The following is a 20229-nucleotide window of genomic DNA, read 5'->3' on the forward strand; positions in this document are numbered from 1 at the left end:
CCTGAAGGATACAGAAGAACTCAACAATGTTGTGCATACAATGAAGAAAAGACAACACAAAATTCCCTCTGGATGATGAGGTTAGAAAACCTGTTTTAATCTGTGTTTCTGTTTTAAGTCTGTTTTAATGTGTGTTTCTCACCACATCTACTTAAACTAACAAGAAATTAGGCTGATTTTCTCCACACTGAGGCAGTTTTGCAATGAAGCAGCAGCGTGTCATGATGGTAAATAAGAATCTGGCATTACCTCTAATGGTCACTGCTGCAAAGTGTATCAGTGCACAGCAAGGCAGACTGGGTCATCACAGTTATTCCTCCCCTCCCTTCCTGCACATCCCATTGTCTCCTCTGCAGAAGACACAGGCTATGAAAACAAGGCAAGGTTGCTCCCTCTTTTTCTTCTCCCACAGGACTTGTCAGACACCATGTTTTTTCAAAGCACTGCAGGTGCCCCTCCCCAGCTTGCTTCTTTCTCATTCTCCAAAAGAAGAGAGCTGAAGGAGTTGGAGGCATGTGAGTGCCTGATCTCTCTTTCCCTCTACAGGCTCTGCCTCCCCAAGCCCTGGTTCCCTGCTGTGCTTTGGCATGAGAGCCATTCCAGCCCCAAAGACAAGGGCAGTGGAGTTCAGCTGCAAAGCCTCTCTCTGCACTGAGATTGCTTTGAGCCTGCAGCCTCCATGGGCAAGGGCTTTGTGGGAGCAGGGCCAGCACAGCCTGTGCCCTGCACACAGAGCCAGGAAAAGGAGCAGATCCTGCTGCCTTCTGCTGCTGCTGATCCCAGCAGCAACTCCCCTGGCAGTTCCTGCAGGGAACTCCACGCCAAGGGCTTCCATCCCTGTCGTGGCTGGGAGAACTTGTTGCTTCCCAGTTGTCCCCCATCCCTGTGGATTGTGGAGCAGGTCAGCACAAGCGTCCCTGGCCCTTCCTCCCTGCCCAGCCTGCAGCAGTCCCAGTCCCTGTTGCCTCCCCCTTGCTGCAGCTCCTTGGCCAAAGTGCTGCCAAAGGCAGCGGAGCTGGCTCAGGATCCCTGTTGGCTCCTGGGCTCCAGGATGACCTTCAGAGGGACACTTGGAGCGCACTAGCGTCCACCGAGGGTCACCCAGCTGGAAAGCAGCTTGGCAGAAAAGGGACTGGGGGTCCTGGTGGACACCAAGTCAGAGCTGAGCCAGCAACAAGTCCTTGCTGTGAAGAACGTTCCTGGACTGCCTCAGACAAAGTATTGCCAACAGGCTGAGTGATGATTATTCCCTCCTACACAGCACTGGTGAGGCCACACCTGAGTACTGTGTCCAGTTCTGGGCTCCCCAGTACCAGAGACACTGTGACATTCTGGAGGAGGGTCCAGTAAAGGGCCATGAAGATAATGAAGGGATGGGAACTTCTCTCCTATGAGGAGAGGCTTAGAGCTGTTTAGCCTGGAGAAGAGGTGGTGCTGTGGAAAGTCTTACTAAAGTATTTACCTGTCTGAAGGGAGGGTGTGAAGAAAACAAAGACTCTTTAGTCAGTGCCCAGTGACAGGACCAGAGGCAAATGGGCATAAACTAAACATAGGAGGCTCCATCTGAACATCAGGAACTGCTCTCTTTTTCTGTGAGGATTGCCATGCATTTTTACAGAGTCTATCCTTAGAGATACTCAAAAGCCACCTGAACATGGTCCTGAGCAACTGGCTCTAGGTGGCCCTGCTTGATCAGGATCATTGGACTAGGTGACCTCCAGATACTGCTTCCAACCTTGGCTTAAAATTACTTCAAATGAATGTATATACATTGCAATTAGAATATTGTAATGCAGAACTGATCCTGAAGAAGTTTTTCATTGCATTTGTTTCTGATGAAGGCTGTTGCTTATCTCTGTTTTTCTGAGCGGGTGAGTCACAGTACCATGAAAAAAATTACTGCTACTATTCAAAAAAGTTTATTTTGTTGGTTTATGTGTAGGTTAAATGTACCTGTCTTCTCCTTTTATTTTAGGGTTATTTTCCAGCCCAATTATCAGCATATTCAGGAAAGATTGAAATGCTTTGTACCTACAGCAAGTAACTTGATGATTATCAAACTATTATAAGTATGTGTTTGAAAATGAGATTTTTACTTCATTCTGATTACTGTATTTGAAGTTCTTGATATGCTTTTCTGTATTTTTTCCTGTCCTGATTCACCGTATGAGGGATTCTGTGTCCTGTTGATTGTGGAGCTCGGCAGGCCATTGCCCTGTGAGAAGGGTGTGTTCAGACTATTGCCAACATCCTCTTGGCTGATTCCTCATGCTTCATTTACAAATATATACAGCGTACATTCAGGCACCTTTTTTTATTGAGCTTATTTGTGACTTTTTACCCACAGTCAACTGGGGTAGTAGCACCAGTGGGATCATGGGATTCCTACTAGTATAGGTGTCCTAGAAAATTCTCAGTGGCCAAATAAGCTAACCAGTTTTCAGTGTGAACAAGATACAGTGGATGAAATGTAAAGAAAGAAAACTGAGGATACAGTCTTGGGGTCCGTCTGTGTGAGACTGTGTAACTAATTGATATAGAAGGGCATGCGAACATGGGGTGGGTAGGGAGGAGCAGAGTATGATGAATACTGTGTGGAAGTCACAAAAAATACAAAGGTTTTGTATTAAAGAGCAGTTGCTAATGAAATGAACTAATATGAAGGAGAAGCAGCGGAATGTTTGGATTTGAATGAAGATGTGGTGGTAATAATGGAGAGATGAGTAGCAAAGGACAGTGGCAAGATAAGGCACAGGTACGAATGAATACTTTGCCACATGTTAAAATCCGACTATAAAGGAGTGAGTTTACTTTGTCTGACAAAGTAAACTTTATGGAATAAAGGGAATCTTAGAAATCCTGCAGCTTCTCACAAGTGGTGTACTGTCTGCCTCACCTCTGAAGCATTCTCATGGTCAGAAAAAGATGAGAAAAATAATATTCCAGTATATATTTTGAAATCCTGTTGGACTGTTGCACAAGGAAATGACAAAACATTTCAGTATATGAGATATCAATAGAGCACTAGAGTGGATTTTTTTCCCCTGTGATTCACAAAATTGCCTTACTTGTATAGTTAGATTTCTTAACATGTTAGCAGCTGCAACAGCCAAAAGGTGACAGGCCTTGGAAAACTGTTAATGGTGTTTGAAGACCCATAGATACCAAAATACCAAGTCAGTGCTTTTTTCAAGCATTGCGTTTTTAAAGTTGTTTTGACCACAAAGAATTAGTGTGTATAATGAGCTTTAATGAAAGCTGGCAATGGCTCTTTGTTCTTAGTTTTTTCTTTAAAGGTAGTTTCAGTGATGTAGTGTGCCATTGGACTTGCTCGTCTTGTGATGGAATTGAAATGTGTTCCTTTTGTTTGGAGTTTTAGGAGTTAATTGTGTCTCTGTGAGAGTTTTCCCAGAGTTGTAGCCAGCTTCCTGCATTTTCCTAGAGCTGAGTCTGCTCCCTTTCCTGATGACATTTCCCTTCAAGGACTGCATCAGTGGTACTGAGTCTGTTGAAAGGGCCTTGGGCTATATACAGAGATAATTTTACCTTACATTTGCTATCTTTTGGCTACTGATGTTCTAAAATAGCAGTTTTGAACTGCTCTTGATTTTCCTCTCTTAAGTAAAATTCTCAAGTGGGTATAGGATCCTTTGTCTTTTTTTTTTAAATTACCCTGCCTATGTCACCACATCTGCAAACTTTGGGTGATGTCTCATTATAGCTACATTTCTATAACTGATGTTTCTGCAAGAATTGAATTCTATTCTGTTTCTTTGAGAAAGGTGGTTTTCTCTCTTCTGCCAGATTAAAAAGAAATTTTTGAAATGTAATTGAATACTTATTGGACTTTATTTATCTTTGCAACACTGGGAATTCAGAGACAATCCACAAATCTGTCTCAAAAAGCAGGAGACAGTAGTATGTACCATTTCACTGTATAGGTTGAGTCCCATAAGAAAACACAATAGTATATAATGTATATTTCCATTTGCATTTATTTTAGACAAAAGGACAAAAGAGTGAGTATCTGAAGAAAATTCCAAGGGAAGTGATATATTAGTATCAACTACCAATAATGAGAAAGTAAATATAATTCAGCAACAGCTTTATTAATATTCTAGAGTAGCTTTTTATAAAGTCTGTTATTGGGTTTTTTACGAGTACCCTTCTAAACAGAAGTAATTTCACTTTAAAACAAAATAATGTTTGCACCTGCTGTAATGACATAAACACTGGGGGAGCTTAGTATTACCATTTTGTGTTTCAACTATTGAAGTTTGTTCTTCTGCTTTGCAAAATATTAGCAAATCCATCAAATGCTCTTTTCTTCTTAACAAAAAACTGTTCCTGTCCTGAATCTGTCTGACTTCTTTGGTTGAGATTTTCACTGGAATTTTGGATGTGTTCTACAGTTGTATCAGAATGGTTCTCCAGTTCTGTCAAAGTAGTATGATCCTTCATCTTGCTGGAATCAGTGCTTTCAGAGATTGTATTTCCTGTAGGCTTTTGTGGGAAGGAACATGAACTGTATGGTGTACTTTCATTGAAGACACCTTGTGGGATTGTGAACGAATATGTATCCTCATCATCACTCTGATCCAGTTGGAAGTGATCATCTGTTGTGAATTCTGAAGAATTACAAAGATGAAGCAGATCTGCCGTAGGATTACAAGTCTGCATTTCATCAGGCAGACTGCAGCTGCTGGTATCCTGTAATTCTGTGAATCCATCAGAATTTTTCTCATCAGAACCTCCTTGCATTTTATCTGCACAAGCCTGCTTCACCTGTGGTAGCAAGTCATCTTGCTTTGTAACAAACATGAAATGTTTTTCAAATGTGTGTTCAGGTAGCAATTGAAGAGATGATTCTTTGCTGGAATGTAGCGGTGATGGTTCTTTTACAACTTCATTCAAGCCAGTATCAATAGGAGCAAAAATAAAGCCACTGTCCTCAGATGTACTCATGTTTCTTCTTAATGTAATGTCTGCTTCGCCATCATTCTTTTCAGGGGACTTCCTGGCTATGTCCTCATCTGTACTTCCTGCTGGTGCATTGTCTTCTGTACTTCCTGCTGGTGCATTGTCTTTCTGTTCCGTGTGACTGAAGCTGAGGGAATGCTGTGGTTCTCTGGGAAGCAGAGACAGCTGCAGTCCATCCTCTTCAGAAGTTTTCTCTGTGTCATATGTGGGAAAATGTTTTAACTTAAGTACCGTGTTACCAAAATCTGTACTTTGACAGTAGAGAGAATCAGAAATAGAGTTTTGTGCTGTTGACTCTGCATTAGTAAAATAATCAAATGTATCTGGAATTTCTTGACTTGAAGAACTGACTGTATCTGGATCTGACACACTTATGTGACCACTGCATTTATCAGAATGAGGGGATGCTGTTTCATACATGGTGGTGTCTGATCCATAATTAATAGTGGTTTCAAAATAATAGGCACTGTTCTCTTCTTGATTTTTCCAAATCTGCTGAAGTTCAGCAGTAATGGTTGGAGACTCTGGCGGTGTTGCGAACTTCTCAGTTCCACTGTCTGTATTCGTTTCATCTAGTGATGACTGATAGACTGGCAGGTTGTCACTAACATCAGGCTGTTCCAGTTCAAAGTCTGCTAAAGAACTACAGTCACTCATTGTGAATGGAATCCCTTCAGCTGAAGAGCTGTCACCAAATACATCAGCTGAAGCATTTTTTTCATCTGAATATATCGTTTTACAGTCATGCTTTGTAAGGGGAGAGTTTTCTATTATTTCATAGATGCTTAAATTCTCAATATCTGCATCTCTTCTGGAGCTACTGGGTGAAATAAAATGTACAATATCACTAGGTATACTTTTGTTGCCATTTAGACCAAGTTGTTCTTCACGGCTTTGCATTCCCTGCCTAAATTTTCTCGTGTGCCTGGGTTCATTATGTGAAACAATACCTTTTCTTTCTGGAGCACTTGGTGTAGCTTTTGTGATCTCAGACTGCAGCAGACCAGAGTTGTTTCTTACTTTCCTGTTTGGTGTTTGTGCATTGCTGTTCCGGTAATCTGTCCTTAAAAAAAATAGTCCAGTATCATAAATATCTGTACTTTCATTACTGTCTATACTAGTTTGGACTTTTGGAAACACTGGTGTTTTCTTCATGTTGATCTCAGTATTGCTTGGTTTCTGGTACCCTGCTTTGGGATTTGGTGAATGTACACCATTGCCAGAAAAATTTTGATACACAGTAGAAGTTTCTGTAGGAAAAATCTGTGTGTTTCTTAAAGAACGCTCATCACAAAACAATGTATTATGCTGTGTATTTGTTGGCTTGCTTGCAGAAGGCTCTCTGCTCAAGGTTTCATCTGAAAAAGCCTGATTAGAATATGTCTGTTCTGAACCTGAATTTTTGTTCCTGCGCATGAGTCTCCAAAGTCTTTCCAGGTAGGGTCTAGCAAAAGCACCCAGACAAAAAGCACAAAGAAATGTAATGACCACAGAGAGGGAGACAGCCAGTGCAAAGTTTGGCTGTGTTTCGTTCTGCCTAAAACCAGTGTTAGTGTCCCTGGCTTTTCTAACCAACAATGCTGAAACTTCTTCGTTCACCTCTATACTGTAAATGAGATACTTCTCTTTTCTTGTATTGAAAAGACACAAATATAATCCTTCAGCAGTTTTCTCAGCATTGTGTACCACTAAATTATTCATTTTATCCAGTGTCATATGAGGAAGACTCTGATTTTTTGAAATTCTGCCCTTAGGTGTCCACCAAGAGATTCCATTGCCTGAAATGAAAGAAAATACAAACTCAGTCTTTGTTAAAAGCATAGTGTACTTGGTTTGCAGGGTCCAGTGATGTTTTTAAGAATGTACACTGGACTATCTCTCATAATTTTAACCGTTTATTATAAACCCCATTTTCCTTTTATCCATCCCGAATAATTTGACATGGTACAAAGCCTGTTAAACCATATCGCGGGCCTGTGCCCACTGCCTGCCATCTAAAAACACACTACATACGGGGTCTTAATTGCAGACTTTACAATTTGTATTTTTGGCTTTGTCTTTGGAACAGCTTTTGTTCCCAGCTAAGTTTTGCTGCAGTCCAGTGTGCTGATGTTTATCCAGGTTTTTGTGACTCTTTTTGTAAACAGACAAAGCAGGTGGCATTTCTGATATTTTCTTTTGGGGATGAAGTATTCCCAGGGGAAAGCCTTACCACCTCCAAGTGCTATTAGCCCTTTAAAGTTAAACCATTTTGCCTTATGGCTCGTGACAAATACACCTTCTGGTCTAAGTTTGGTCTTAGTTTTCAATCTGTGTGGTAAATCTTGGCTCTATAGCTTTTGTTACTTATACCCTCAATGATCTCTATTAATTTTAAATGTAAGCGAAGTGTGTGCTACGGTAGCTGTATGTTTTTAGAAGAAATAGAAATCTTTTTTCTCTGCAAATAAACTTTCATTTTATTTTGCTCTAGCTGAACACTGAAAACTGTTGCATCCTTCTTGGTTTTCTACATGCTTCAGAAGTGCCATCCCATTATTTGGCCCTTTGTTCAGTCCAAAATGAACCAATACGTTTGCAATGCATTACTTACTGAAACTTACTTGTATATTAATTGGCATCACTTCCTCCTTTGATGTAAGGAAGGAGATCAAGAGTCAGTAAACCTAACTTTAAAATATTCTAAGCAGAATACTACTTTCTTATGAAATATTTTTGCATGTTAAACTGTTACTTAGTAATTTTTAAACAGTGTCTTTAGAAACATACTTTTAAAAACCAGATTTATTTGACTATTCTGCATTCATTTGGATTTTAGCAGCATTTGGATGGAGTGCCTGATATACATACCTCTTATGTTGTCCAAGTTACAGGTCAGCACTGATGTCCCTTTTGGGACTGCGGCCCTTTTGACCAAAACTTCGTCCCTGCAGTTTAAATGGAAACTTGAAAGATACAGCAGAGGTTTCTGGGAGTTGTTGGCAGACTTATTGTATGAAAGGCTCCATTTTTTCCTTGTGGAGTCAAAGACAAAATGAAATAAATGTTTAAAAGCATTTAGCCTGCAGTTAAATATCCAGGCATTCTTTGACAAATACACTTCAAGTTGAAAAAAGTTCAAACTGAGTAGTATCTGTGGTAGAGGGATTGTCAGAGCATTTCCACGGAGATCCAAAACCTATTTGGAAATAATTCAGAATTAATTTGATAAGGCTCACAATGGAATCCTTATTCCAACATCTTACAACAGTGTTTTAGTGTACAAGCACTTCTGTAGTTCTATGAACAATACATCTGCTTAGGATTTCAATAATGTTGATCTAAGCTTTTTAATGCAGATGAAAAGTTTAAATTGTGGTGTTTAGAATTCTCCCATTGTAGACTTACCTTTGTGTGAATAGGGAGCTGCAGGGCTCTTGCCATGGAAGGGATGGAGGTAGAAGGGGACATGTATGTGTTTAAGGCAGTTATAGATTGGTTTGTGGCATAGAGAAATTGTGAATTTATGGTTGTATCTTGTACATTTTAGCATGTGTTTTCCTACATGTAAAAAGCAAATATAAAAAAATATTTTCACCATTTGCTCTAGTTTTTTATTTATACACTAGTATTATAATAAGAATCATATAATCATGCTTAATAGTTGGTAAATAATATCTTTAATGATTAAAATAAAATATTCTAACAGTTGTATTGCTTTACAACCTGTAATTTGTTGAGATCTCTGAAGGCATCTGGATGAATTTTAGTTATCTTGTTGTTTCGCAGGTCAATGTCCTTCAGCTGTGAACGGTTTTGAAAATCTTTTGGGTCAATATGTTGTATGGCATTGGATGACATATGGACAGTTTGTAAAGACTGCAGGAGGCCTAGTCCTAGGAAGAAAAAAACCCTATTTTACATTTTATAGTCTTGTTTTCCCAACTGCATCAAGTGTCTTTATAAAATGCTTTGCAACAAAATTCCTTCCATTCCACTATTGCAATGAGTAGCTGCAGCCTTTGTGTTATGCCTTTCCTGATCAGTGGTTGTCCCATTCTAAAAGCTGCATAGAATCAACAGCTAGCACATTAAAATATTCCGTTAATGAATGTCTTAAAAACTGACACTTTCATAAAAGCACTAGCATTTCTTTGTGCTATCAAAATTATTTTGATCTCTGTACTTTGCGCAAGCTTCTCTGGAGAACTAGAGGTAGGAAAGGAATGTGAAAAGGGTAAAATATATTGAGTTGACAAGTTCCTAATATGTTAATTGTAAGTAAAAGATAAAGATGAAAAAGGTGATACAGTATCTCCTATCCATTTGCATGGGTGGTTTCATGGGAGTTTTTCATCTGTGGAATTATTTGAACTATATTCTTAGGATGTAAAAGAAATGAAAACAAAACCATGTTGTTGCTTGTGCCCGTCTGCCTGTGAATTATGAAGCATGGCAGTATAATCTTCAGTGTATCCTAGTTACAATAACATCCACGTTACATCAGAACACTTGATAGCTGGAGACACCTCATTTTTCTGAGGTGCTGTGAAGGCAGCCCTGAAGCTCCAGCCTGCAAGGCCCAAGGGAGAGGCAGACGTTTGAACACTCAGCATTCCCACTGATGATGAGTGTTCAGCACCACAGTGTCACTCTAAAGTGATTTTTGGGCATTGTTGAGAAGCTGCTACTTCTTAACAATTTTGCCCTTGGTGTCACCTTGTTTACCAGAACTAGCTTTTCTCAGCCAGCAGCTCTGTTTGCAGAGTAATTGATCTTCGGGTTTATTGTGAAAAGCAGAGGGAATGATTCATTCCTGGTATAAAACTAGAGGTGGGTGATAGGAAAGGCATACAGAAGTTCTGTAAGTTCATAAATTCATCACTGCACCTGTGTGAGGAATTGTACTGTGGCTACTTCCCTGAATTTAAGCTTGTGCCAAAAATATACACTGGTATGGCAGCAGCCTCACTCCTGGGGAGCTGGGAGAAGGGTTTCTCTGTGGGAAACCTCTGCTGTAGAACTGCTGTTTGTGTTTTCTTTCCAGAGCTTAAACCTCAGAATTTTAGTGAAGTATTCTGGACAAGAAGAATGTTTTGAACATGTATTTAAATGAATATAGGATTAAAGTATAACTTAAAGTATGGTGGTACCATGCACAGCAATGTGAACTTAAAAAATTTGAGTCTCTTATAGAAGAGGATTCATCTGACTGACCTTCTAAGGCATCTTTTAATGGGCAGTCATATTTATCTATAAAACCAAATCAAATCTTCATCAATGTATTTTATAATGTAAGGTTTTTATACTGTCTATATAGATACCTTGTCTGTACAAACACTACAAAATCATTAAGTGATATGGGTTTTCTTTGTGCCAGAGAATTATTTAACAGCATAAAAGGAGAACAGAACTTTTATGACCCTGTGTAGGGGAAAATATATTATCATCTTTGCGTGACTTTGTGGGGTAAGTGGTATTTTTGTCATCACTTGTCCTGTATTTTCAAACTCTAATGAATCTGATGGTGTTATCAGACATCAATAAATTCAACATATTGTATAGGACAGCATTGTTCATCTGGTAGCTTCTGCTTCATTTAAATAATTTGGCCACTATGAATCATCCCTGCATAAAGGTTAAGCTCCCAGCATAGTTCAGTGACCAGCAAAGCCTTTCTCAAAATCTCTTGAAACCTTACAGCCCTCTCCTGTTACACCAAGGTGTCACTGTGATTGAGTATTAAAGGTACTGAGCAAAATTGTTTGGAATGAACAAAATATATTTTCCTGTCTCTGAAATACTGAAACTGCAGGAAGTTTTATTTAATAGTGTTGATTTCCTTCTGAAGGCTAGTATGAAATTCATAGTCTGTAATTTTTTTGACCTTTAAGGTTCACAACTGGAATGTGGAGGCTGATGTTTTTCCAAAGATCCTTATTCTCCTTTCTATACAACAAGCAAGAATACTGCTCCAGTTATATTTGACTACTATTAACACAGTACAGTTGCTAAGACTATTAAAAAACCTAATAAAGTAAACAAACAACTGATTTACTTCTACCTCTATATTTGCCAGTGAAACTTTCCCTCACCTTAAGCATAATAAATTGGGAAAGTCACACTCTAGATTCAGTAAGGTATAGAAATTATATCCAAAACCAACCTACCCCTTGGGAGTCAAGTCCTTAAAGATTTTTGAAATGCTTACCTCTTGGAACTGTATTATTTATTTCAACTGACAGTACTTTCAAAGCAGGCAGGAGACGATCAACAATGCTGTACTTTTTAGACCCGTGTGCAGGTGTAGGCATATCCAGTGTGAGGGTGTGGATGGCATTACCATTGAGGTTTAGAGTTTCTAAAATGGGTAAATTTGTACAAGTAGTTAAAGTGAGTTCGGAAAGCAGGTTGTTACTGAGGTTCAGGTGTTTTAGCATCCACTCTTCATTTCTTCCATCAGAGCACACAAAAGTTCTAATATTACTGTAACTCAAATCAGCTGTTACTGCTGTTTTTGATATATCTTCTGGAATAGTAGATATTCTGGTAAAAGAGCAATTCAGTAAGAACTGCCCATCCCAGTGGCACTCTGAACGGTGATGTGTAGCAGGAAGAATACGCTGTGACTTGGTTCCCACTGATCCAGGAAGATTAAAGTAAAGGACCACAGCTATGACATGCAAGTGAAGGTTATCCATAATATCTAAATCTAAAATGTAGAATTATGGTTAAATTCAGCACAACAAGAACAGAAAGTAAATGTAGTTTGACATTTAAAAAAACATTTTAAAAAATCAACACCAAATAACCACAGCATTACCAACATTCTGCATTAAATAGAATGGAGTCTTATTTTCAAAAAGTACATTAATAAACTGGTAACCTCCCCCTCCCTCCATCCATCCCAAAAAACAATTAGAACCTTTTTTTTCTTTTCCAGCCTTTTGTCGAGAAACACAGCTTCTTGGGAGCTTGAGATCTAACAACAGTGGAGACTTTTGAACTCTGCTTCAGGTACTGCACACAATTACACTAAGCAAAGTCCACCACATACAATCTATGACAAAGGGGTGTGGAACAATTTTTATACTTCCAGTTTCTTACACATTCTTCATATTCTTAAAATAAACACTTCTGAACAGCAGCTGCATTGTAAAATTTATTGTATTATTTCAAAACAAACGTTTGAAATTCTACAGCCTTTCACCCATTGGAACAACCACCACACTTAGAGATGGTGAGAACTCTTCACATGCAAGTTGTTTCAGCGTACCCAGTATAGCATTTTACACAGGCATGTAGAATGCACTTTATACACAAAAAATCTTAAGTGCATCTGTGGGACTGAAATAAACAGTGTTCTACTCTATGTTTTTAATACATACAGAAAAATGTACCTTAGGCAGTTAGAAGATAAATAAATGCTCAACAGAAGGCATGTGTGGTGCCAACGTTTATCAAACTGCGTAATATAAATGTAAAATATATTAACAATACATAGTGGCTAGCAAATTTGATAATTTATTTCATTTGGTATTTTTATGACTGGTTTTGCTACATTTTGACAAAAAAAATCCACACTTGAAAAAAAATTCTGCAGATCATGATTTAAGAGTACCTTTGTGACAAAATCTTTCAGCTGTACATTGCACACAGTATTTTAAAAAGAACTCTTGATAATTATGGGAATCCAATACTAGCATATAGACATGTCAGTATTAATCAGAGAAGAGCTTTAATACGTGTGTAATCTAGTTGACCAAGGCATTTTCAAGATGTATGTCAGCTTTGAGGATACTGCTCTTTATATTTTGTGTTTCCATTTGTATACAGAAAGTGACAAGCTGCCATTAGCATGAGTGACAATTTGAAAAATGTTAGTTTATTTCCTCCTTTTAACTGTAACAGAAATTGAGTTACCGCTTAGCAGCAAAGATGGGTGTAAAGCAGCAAAATGTGTGTTAAAGTGTTTAGTAACTATTATCTCTGATAAAAGTCTGAGGTCCATAAAGACAGTATGCAAAATGTTAGTACTTCCCCGTAATCTTTAGTGTGAGAACTCAGTGGTTTTTGCTACATTATATTCTGCTTATTCTGATTTGTCAGAACGGCTCCACTGCTGACCAGCCCCAAACCCCCAACAACTACTGAGCATCAAAATCTGCCTTTGAGCAGTGAGAGAAATACAACTCCTCTGACCTCCCCCATGTGCTGTAATGCCTGACTTATGAATATCCCTCCAGCAACCACTTCCACCCATACACGTTCTGCATGAGCGTTTACTGCCTTCCATGAAGTTCAGAAATTGGGGCCTTAGAGTTGAATTTCTTGTTACAGCAGGAGCTGATTTGTATTTTATGGAATCCTATGTACTTTAAGCACTGTAAAACAAGGGTAGATGGTTTACCTTCATGTAACAAATAATCAGTTCTGAAGTTAATGTGCAAAACTCATGCAACTTGAAGGTAATGAAGGGTGTGCTTATCAAAAATCTTGTCAAAAAGCTGTTACAAACAGTTTTTTGAGACCTCCAATATTAAGATTACTTGACGCTACTGCTAAACCAAGCTATTTTAAACTGAAGAAATACATGGGGTGGGGAAAGAAAGAATCTTATAAATAGCTGGTTTATTTTTAGCTCAAAACACATCACTGCTGCAAATGCCACTGGAAGGCTGCAGCAGGCCCCAGTTCACCATAGTTTCACTGTTGACAAATTCTGATACACATAGTCTGATGTCCTCCCATCACGTTTAGAATTACAAAACTGCAGTTTAACTTCAGAATTTAATTCCGATGTTTCAGTAATGCATCAGTACTGAAAATTATGGGGAAGGAGAGAACTGACCTCAGACACTGCTGCAACAGTTAAGCTTAGATTATTACCTATCGAGTAATGGACTCAGACACTGTTCACATTAGAGCACCTCGGAAAACACTATTTTTGGGTAGTAAGCAAGTTGTAAGTACATCTTTAAAAACGTACTTCTAATATAAACACATTTTGTAAGTATTTCACATAAATTAAACAACTGCAGAATGCATTAACTGCACAGACAGAATGGAAGTTCAAGCAACACTTCAATAACTGCAAGACTACTTCAAAATTCAAGTTACATTTCCATACTCAGTATTACTTTGCAAATATTATTTATGATAGCACAGTTTTTTTAATAACATGAGAATACATGGCAGAAATCATGTGATATTTTTAAGTGAATCTGGCATTACCCCTCAGTACACATCTGGTAAACCACCTAAGTTTGGGGTAAATCAATGTATCAACAAGAAAGCAGAGAAAAGTCTGCCACTTCAGCCATCCTAGGAGAATCTATTTTCAACAAAAAGTTGACATTCGTGTTGAAGTACTTCAGACTGTGGTTATATTCTCAGCAGTCTTCAAGGTCTTGAGACAGGACAAAAACCTCCTCAAGAGACTACTGTAGGCAGTAGAGGTGTTGCCAAGATCATGTTCTTTTACATATATTCTACTGATCCCAATTCGAGAAGGTACTTCAGTATGCACGTACACTGAAAGCTTATAGATTCAGTGCCAGTACTGCAGCTAACAGGATGATGACCTAATACTGCTGACTGTAACAGCCTTTCCTTAAAAATACAGTGTAAGAAATGTTAGCATAAACTGCTGCAAAAAAAGAAACCCTTGAAGGCATGCAATTACTTCATACAAATATGTGTAAACACGGAGGAGACCTGTCCCTGCAGCAGTTTCTTTCAGCGCGTGGCTCCACAGGGGTTGACAGAGGTCTGGCAGCCCATGTTGTGCCCTGTCACCTGAACCTTGAACAGCGTCCCGTCCGCACACATGCACAGCTTGAAGCGCAGCCAGTTGCCGTTATTGAACTGTTCCCCGTGAGAAGAACTTGGCAGTCGTGACGGGCTGACCATCACAGTTCCGTTCAGGATGATGCTGTTTTCCTAGTAAGGAGACAGGAAAAAAAAAAAAGAAGTTGTAGAATTACAACTTCTAATGTAAATAAGGCATATTGTTTTTGAGAAGGACAAGCTGGTTTAATGGATAAATAACACGTCTAGGATGGCTGTAGAATCAACAGTAAAAAAAAAGGTATGTATGCAAATGTTTAATTTTTTAATAACAATTACAGCAATGCCTGTGGATTTCTTGACTATATACAGCAATGTACTTTGCTATTTCAGTGGTGTATCGATATTGAGAAAGACAGCAGTAGGGTGACTTTCCACTTTACATTCTTATTAGCAAATGCAGTAAATATAAAATATGGACATGAAACAGGAAAGAGTGTTTGAATTCATGCATGAAATTCATTCACATTTGAAAGTGCATATACCTTTATTTTTATCCTTTTTTTCCATCGTTCTATATATACTACCATCTTAATCTCCAAAAATCTTAAAGAAATGCCAGTGAATCTTAGAGCAGCAGCACAGAATGCTCCAAACTATATGCTCTGCTCTTCTGGCAAACATTGCCATCCCTGGTTAAGCTTTCAGAGGAGATTAACTTCCTTTTGGTATTCATGCCAGTACAGAGGCCAATATATTAGCTTTAACTGCGTTGTAGGTTTTTGGTGTCTTAATAGTGGTAAATCAATATTACCTGGAACTATTCAACCACTACTTAACTGCAAAGTAATAAACCATCTATTTAAATCCAAATGACTTCTGTGCATGAGTAATTTTATAAAATTTGAAATGACATAAAGCTACATCAGTTTACTATCAGCCTAGATTTGAAACTAAGCTGTTAGAAGAATTGCTTTAATTTGAAATACTTACTGCTTTAAGTTCCATGTTTCCACCCATTCGAAACTCAATTGTCTTGCCTGTGATGAAAACACCTTCATTTCCCCGGACAATGGCACGACCATCAACCTTTATGTTTAGATCGCTGGTTGCATTGCTGGTAATCTAAGAACATAACCAAAAAAGCTGTATTACACCTTAATGAAAATGTGCTACTTGCATTTGTCTGAGTAACTTTAATTACCGTAAGAGTAGTGCTGTGCAATGTAATAAAAACCTTGAATGTACTTTTTGCCCTTCTGCCATTAGCTTCTGCATATTTGTTATTTCCCACGTTCAGTTTCAAAACAAGATCAGTGAATTTTGGAAGGTATGTGAAATTAATTTTTCTTGTATAAAAAAACACAAATTTATATGACAATTTTATGAGATACACAGCTAACACTTGTACCAAATACAGGCTTCCTGTTAAGACAGATGATGTAAATTTACCCCTCATTTTCACTTAACCTGTTCCTCCTATGTATTCATAGTTGTGAGTGGTTTTTCTGCAACACGATTGCTCAGTGTTTCCGAAGGCACACTCAGCCCTCTATAAAACCACTAACCCAACTCTACTTTTACACAAACAAACAATGGGCTGTATTCTTATTACTTACAAAAGATAAGAGACATACCCTCTCTGTAGAGGCCTTTTGTACATTCAATATTTTAACTCCATTTGGCAGATGAAATTCATGGGTTTGTTCGTGGGTCAACAAATTCCATGCCAATATCGCTGGTAATAGAAGTTTTGTCTTTTTCCACGCTAAGCTTGGTTGTTCCTTGCTGAAATACAATCTTCAGAAACAAAGTCATGAACTTAATGATGTTTCAAATTAGCAATGTGAGTGTAATTCTCTAGTGTTGCTCACAAACTTTCAATTCATGTTATAACTTACAGGCTGATTATTCCCAGTGATCACCAAGTCTTCATTCCGTCTCCCTCCTACAGTGCTTTTATATAAGGGATGTATAACACCCATGTCAGACACTTGCTTAAACCGCAGTAAGCCACTCTCATGGAATTCCATACTGTCACAACCATTGGGACCAATTCTTACCACTGCCCAGATAACCAGGGTAATCTGAAAGAGAAACACATTTTCAATCATCATGTTGATTGTTCGGATCTTCCTACCACAATTATTGTATTAATTAGATGTTTTATTTGAACAATTATTAATGTCAATGTTTAAGTGAGGTTTAAGTATGAGTTTACTGTAGTCTGTTCCTATTGAAAACATCATAACACATTTAATTATGAAAAGCATTTAAAATTATTTTTAGACTTATTAGAAACAGTAGCTAAAATTATTTCTATATATATAAAATGTTAAATTGCATCCACAGTTACATCTTTCTTTTGTTTAAGGGTAACCACTGACTAAACAGATTTCCTGAACAGTTCAGCTTGGTATATACTTAACGTTGAACTGCAAGAATGCATCCTCAGAGATGGATGTGCAATTACAAAAAATAATTTATTATTTCTCATTGACCAAGCAATAAAAATGTGGTTATTAGAACAATGAAGTTTTAAAGTGCAGTACCTAGTTAATTCTAAATGTTCACATACAGCTCTGTAATGTAAAATATAACCATATTTTATATGCCATATATCCTGAATTCATATGTACTAGTAACACTTCTCATGGGGTGACCATGATAACCGAAATAACCGTGCCTGAATTTACACCATTCTTCCATCTAATCTTGCTCAGACTACAAAAGAACTAAAAAGAAAGGAGAAAAGTGGGAATCTCCTTCAGTACATTATAAGTCCTTGGCCATCCTGGAAGTTTTATTTTTTTAGTGAACTGTCAGAATGAAACACGACCTAATGTTACTTACGCTATAGCTATTATACTCACAATCAGATTGATGACGGCCAAAATAAAAAGAACAACAATCACACATATGGCCAAGTTGCCTTTCCTGCCACGTAACCCTGTCTTATGGAGACGGTCTTCATCAATTGGAATGTATCCTGCTTTGAAGTTGCTGTTGTGCTCCTTATTAACGTTCCTGCGTTCCACAGCCTTCTCTCGCATAGACTTCTTCACCGGGCCGTTAGAGCTTTGCTGTAACACGGGGCATGGGTTAGCTTCAAAAGGCACGTAAATTAGCTACAATGACACACACATATGTATGCAAACAATGTAAACTGACTAGTGGAATATACTGGATATTATGTTGAGAATAATTTTTCCGTCTGCCACCCTGCTGTCAGAATACACACTTAGAACCACAGCAACCTCTGCTAACATAATGACTAAATTTAAAATCCAGATACTTTCAGACAATATATGACTTTAATATTTATCATGGCAGATGGGAATTATTAATTATATTGTTACAATTAAAAACCTAAAACCAGCTACCAAGAAATTCATCAAGTTTTTACCTCTCAGAGATGATACAGGACATAATCCTGCACGTCATCTGCCAGTACACAGGATTTTAGTTCCCTCCGTGCTCATATGTGATAGACTCTCAGTGACTATTCAAGAAGAGCATGGTGGATACAGTTTTTAAATTAGTTTGACAGTACAGGGTTTGCATTCAACTCCTGTTGCTTGCATGCAGCATCGAGAAAGATACTGTGAGGCTTCACACCTGGCATGGGGAACTTGGCCGGAGTGGCTTTCGTGTAATAATCTGAAGTTATGACATTGTAAGGGATTTCCTCTCAATGTAACAAATTAATAGAGGAAACTCTTGTACATATTCGTAGTGAAAATAAATCTTTAATGTATTTTTGTAGCTGTCCAAAACGGAACGGTTTGTTATTTAGGGATTCACATGTTCAAAGAAGAAGCTTGATCTTTTGGACGGAATTAAGTTTGTTCACTTGAATCCTAAAGCTACACTTAAGTGACTGCACTTGCACGTCTACGCTGAAGTAGCAACACCGTGTTTTCTTCTGCTGCTGAAGAGCTAAGAGATAGTACTGAGAAAGGTGCTTGACCTGACAAGTTTATGGAGATGTTCGGGCCCCGTGTGGCCCTGCAGAGCACACACGACCTGCGGGCCCCGGGGCACCCGCCGCCTCCCGCCCCGGCCAGAACCCTGCGCCTCAGTGCAGTGCCGGGCACGCACCATTGCCGTCTGTGGCACACCCACGCCTCGGGCAGCACGGCGCCGCTGCGGGCCGCCCCGCCCCGCCCCGCCCGGACAGCAGCCTCGGGCCGCCTCTCCCCTCCCCGGCCGAGCGGGTCCCGCCCGCTCACCGCGGGCCCGGTCTCCCCTGACCCCGGCGGGGACGGCACCGCCGCCCTCCCGTGCCCGTGTCCCGCCGCGTACGGACCTGCTCGGGGCCGGCCGCCGCCATCTTGCCCCGCTGTACCATCGCTGTTACACCCGCGCCGCCCGAGGAGCGCTCCCGGAGCGACATCGAGTCAACGCAACACCCCCAAGAGCGAGCTAACATCCTGCCATGGCCAGAGACTTAAAGAGTTTGGTGGGCGCGGGGAGCGCCCGGGAGCTGCAGGAGAAGCTGGAGAACTGGCATCAGGAGTACGAGGTGGGTGCCGGCGCTCCCGGGCCGGGGCGGCCGGCGCCGGGTGTTGCAGTGGCCGGTTTGGGCCCCGTCCCGCGCCCCTGCGGTTGGCGCCCCTCACACACCTCTGAGTGCCAGCCCCGGCTTTTTGCCTCTTTGCCCATGGCGAGGCTCCCTGAAAACAAGGGCCGGAGGTTGAAAGTGAGGTTTGAGGCACACTGGCTCTAAACAGGAGAGAGCGTTGGAGTAAAAGAGCGGCAGGTGAAAAGGACCCGGGGCGGGCTTGTGCTCAGGAGAAACCGGCCGTGGGCCAGAAACGGGCAGGAGAACGGGGGGGAAAGAGGTGCTGAGGCGGAGAACGGGCTATCCAGCACCCCAGCCCTTCTGGGAGGGGAAAGAGGCTGCTGCAAGGCCACACGGCCCCGAGGGGTCAGAACGGGACTGAGGGAAGAGTTTCGGCTGCAGAGGGAATGTAGTGGAATCCAGGGAGTGACAGGAAACTGAGGAGGTGAAACAGTGGAAGAAATAGAGAAGGTGTGAAATTAGGGAAAGAGGAGGCGGAGGAACATGAAACTTGTCAGGTGTGACTTTGCTCAGTGGAAAATCGTGACAGAGTTTTCACTCCTGCATCCCCAGGTTTCTGTACCTTCAGGATGTAGATGGGGCTTGTGCTCAGGTCAGGAGCCTGTAACCACCTGCTGTGTGCTGTGCTTGGTGAGGAAAGAGATGCAGCGTTTCCAGGGAAAATCAGCTATTTTCTTTTACTTTATGGTTGGATAGGAGTTACAGTTACATAGCCAGTGTAACTCTCTGCAGGATTCATGACAAAGGACAATTTTAGGGAGTTTGAGAGTAGCTGGTAAAGCTACCACAGAGGAGGAACAGTGCCGTGCATTTCAAAATCTTGCAAATGGATGGTGAGGTAGACCTTAGGAGGGCTGAGCAGCAGTGGGGGCTGACCCCTCCATCATGAGTTGGTT

The 20229-nt window shown here is 40.0% G+C and overlaps 1 protein-coding gene and 1 pseudogene across 2 annotated transcripts; both read right to left on the reverse strand.

Moving 5' to 3' along the window:
- Window positions 1-4257: 4257 nt before the first annotated feature.
- On the reverse strand, window positions 4258-11660 carry LOC310923413 (uncharacterized protein; the record flags this gene model as incomplete). The annotated part of the gene is made up of 4 exons (XM_083885430.1): window positions 4258-6758; window positions 7831-8158; window positions 8686-8855; window positions 11171-11660. 4 exons carry the CDS (start codon window positions 11658-11660, stop codon window positions 4264-4266), a joined length of 3483 nt encoding a protein of 1160 aa, XP_083741556.1. The 3' UTR covers window positions 4258-4263.
- Window positions 11661-14688: 3028 nt separating this feature from the next.
- LOC310923419 (beta-sarcoglycan-like) lies at window positions 14689-19084 on the reverse strand (annotated as a pseudogene). The gene is made up of 6 exons: window positions 19058-19084; window positions 17622-17831; window positions 16650-16835; window positions 16386-16548; window positions 15742-15873; window positions 14689-14901 (listed from the first exon to the last, which is right to left on the reverse strand). The product of its transcript is annotated as a beta-sarcoglycan-like (transcript).
- Between the last annotated feature and the right edge of the window lie 1145 nt (window positions 19085-20229).

Source organism: Zosterops lateralis (assembly GCF_965231275.1).
Source record: "Zosterops lateralis genome assembly, contig: HAP1_HAP1_SCAFFOLD_52, whole genome shotgun sequence".
Lineage (NCBI taxonomy): Eukaryota > Metazoa > Chordata > Aves > Passeriformes > Zosteropidae > Zosterops > Zosterops lateralis.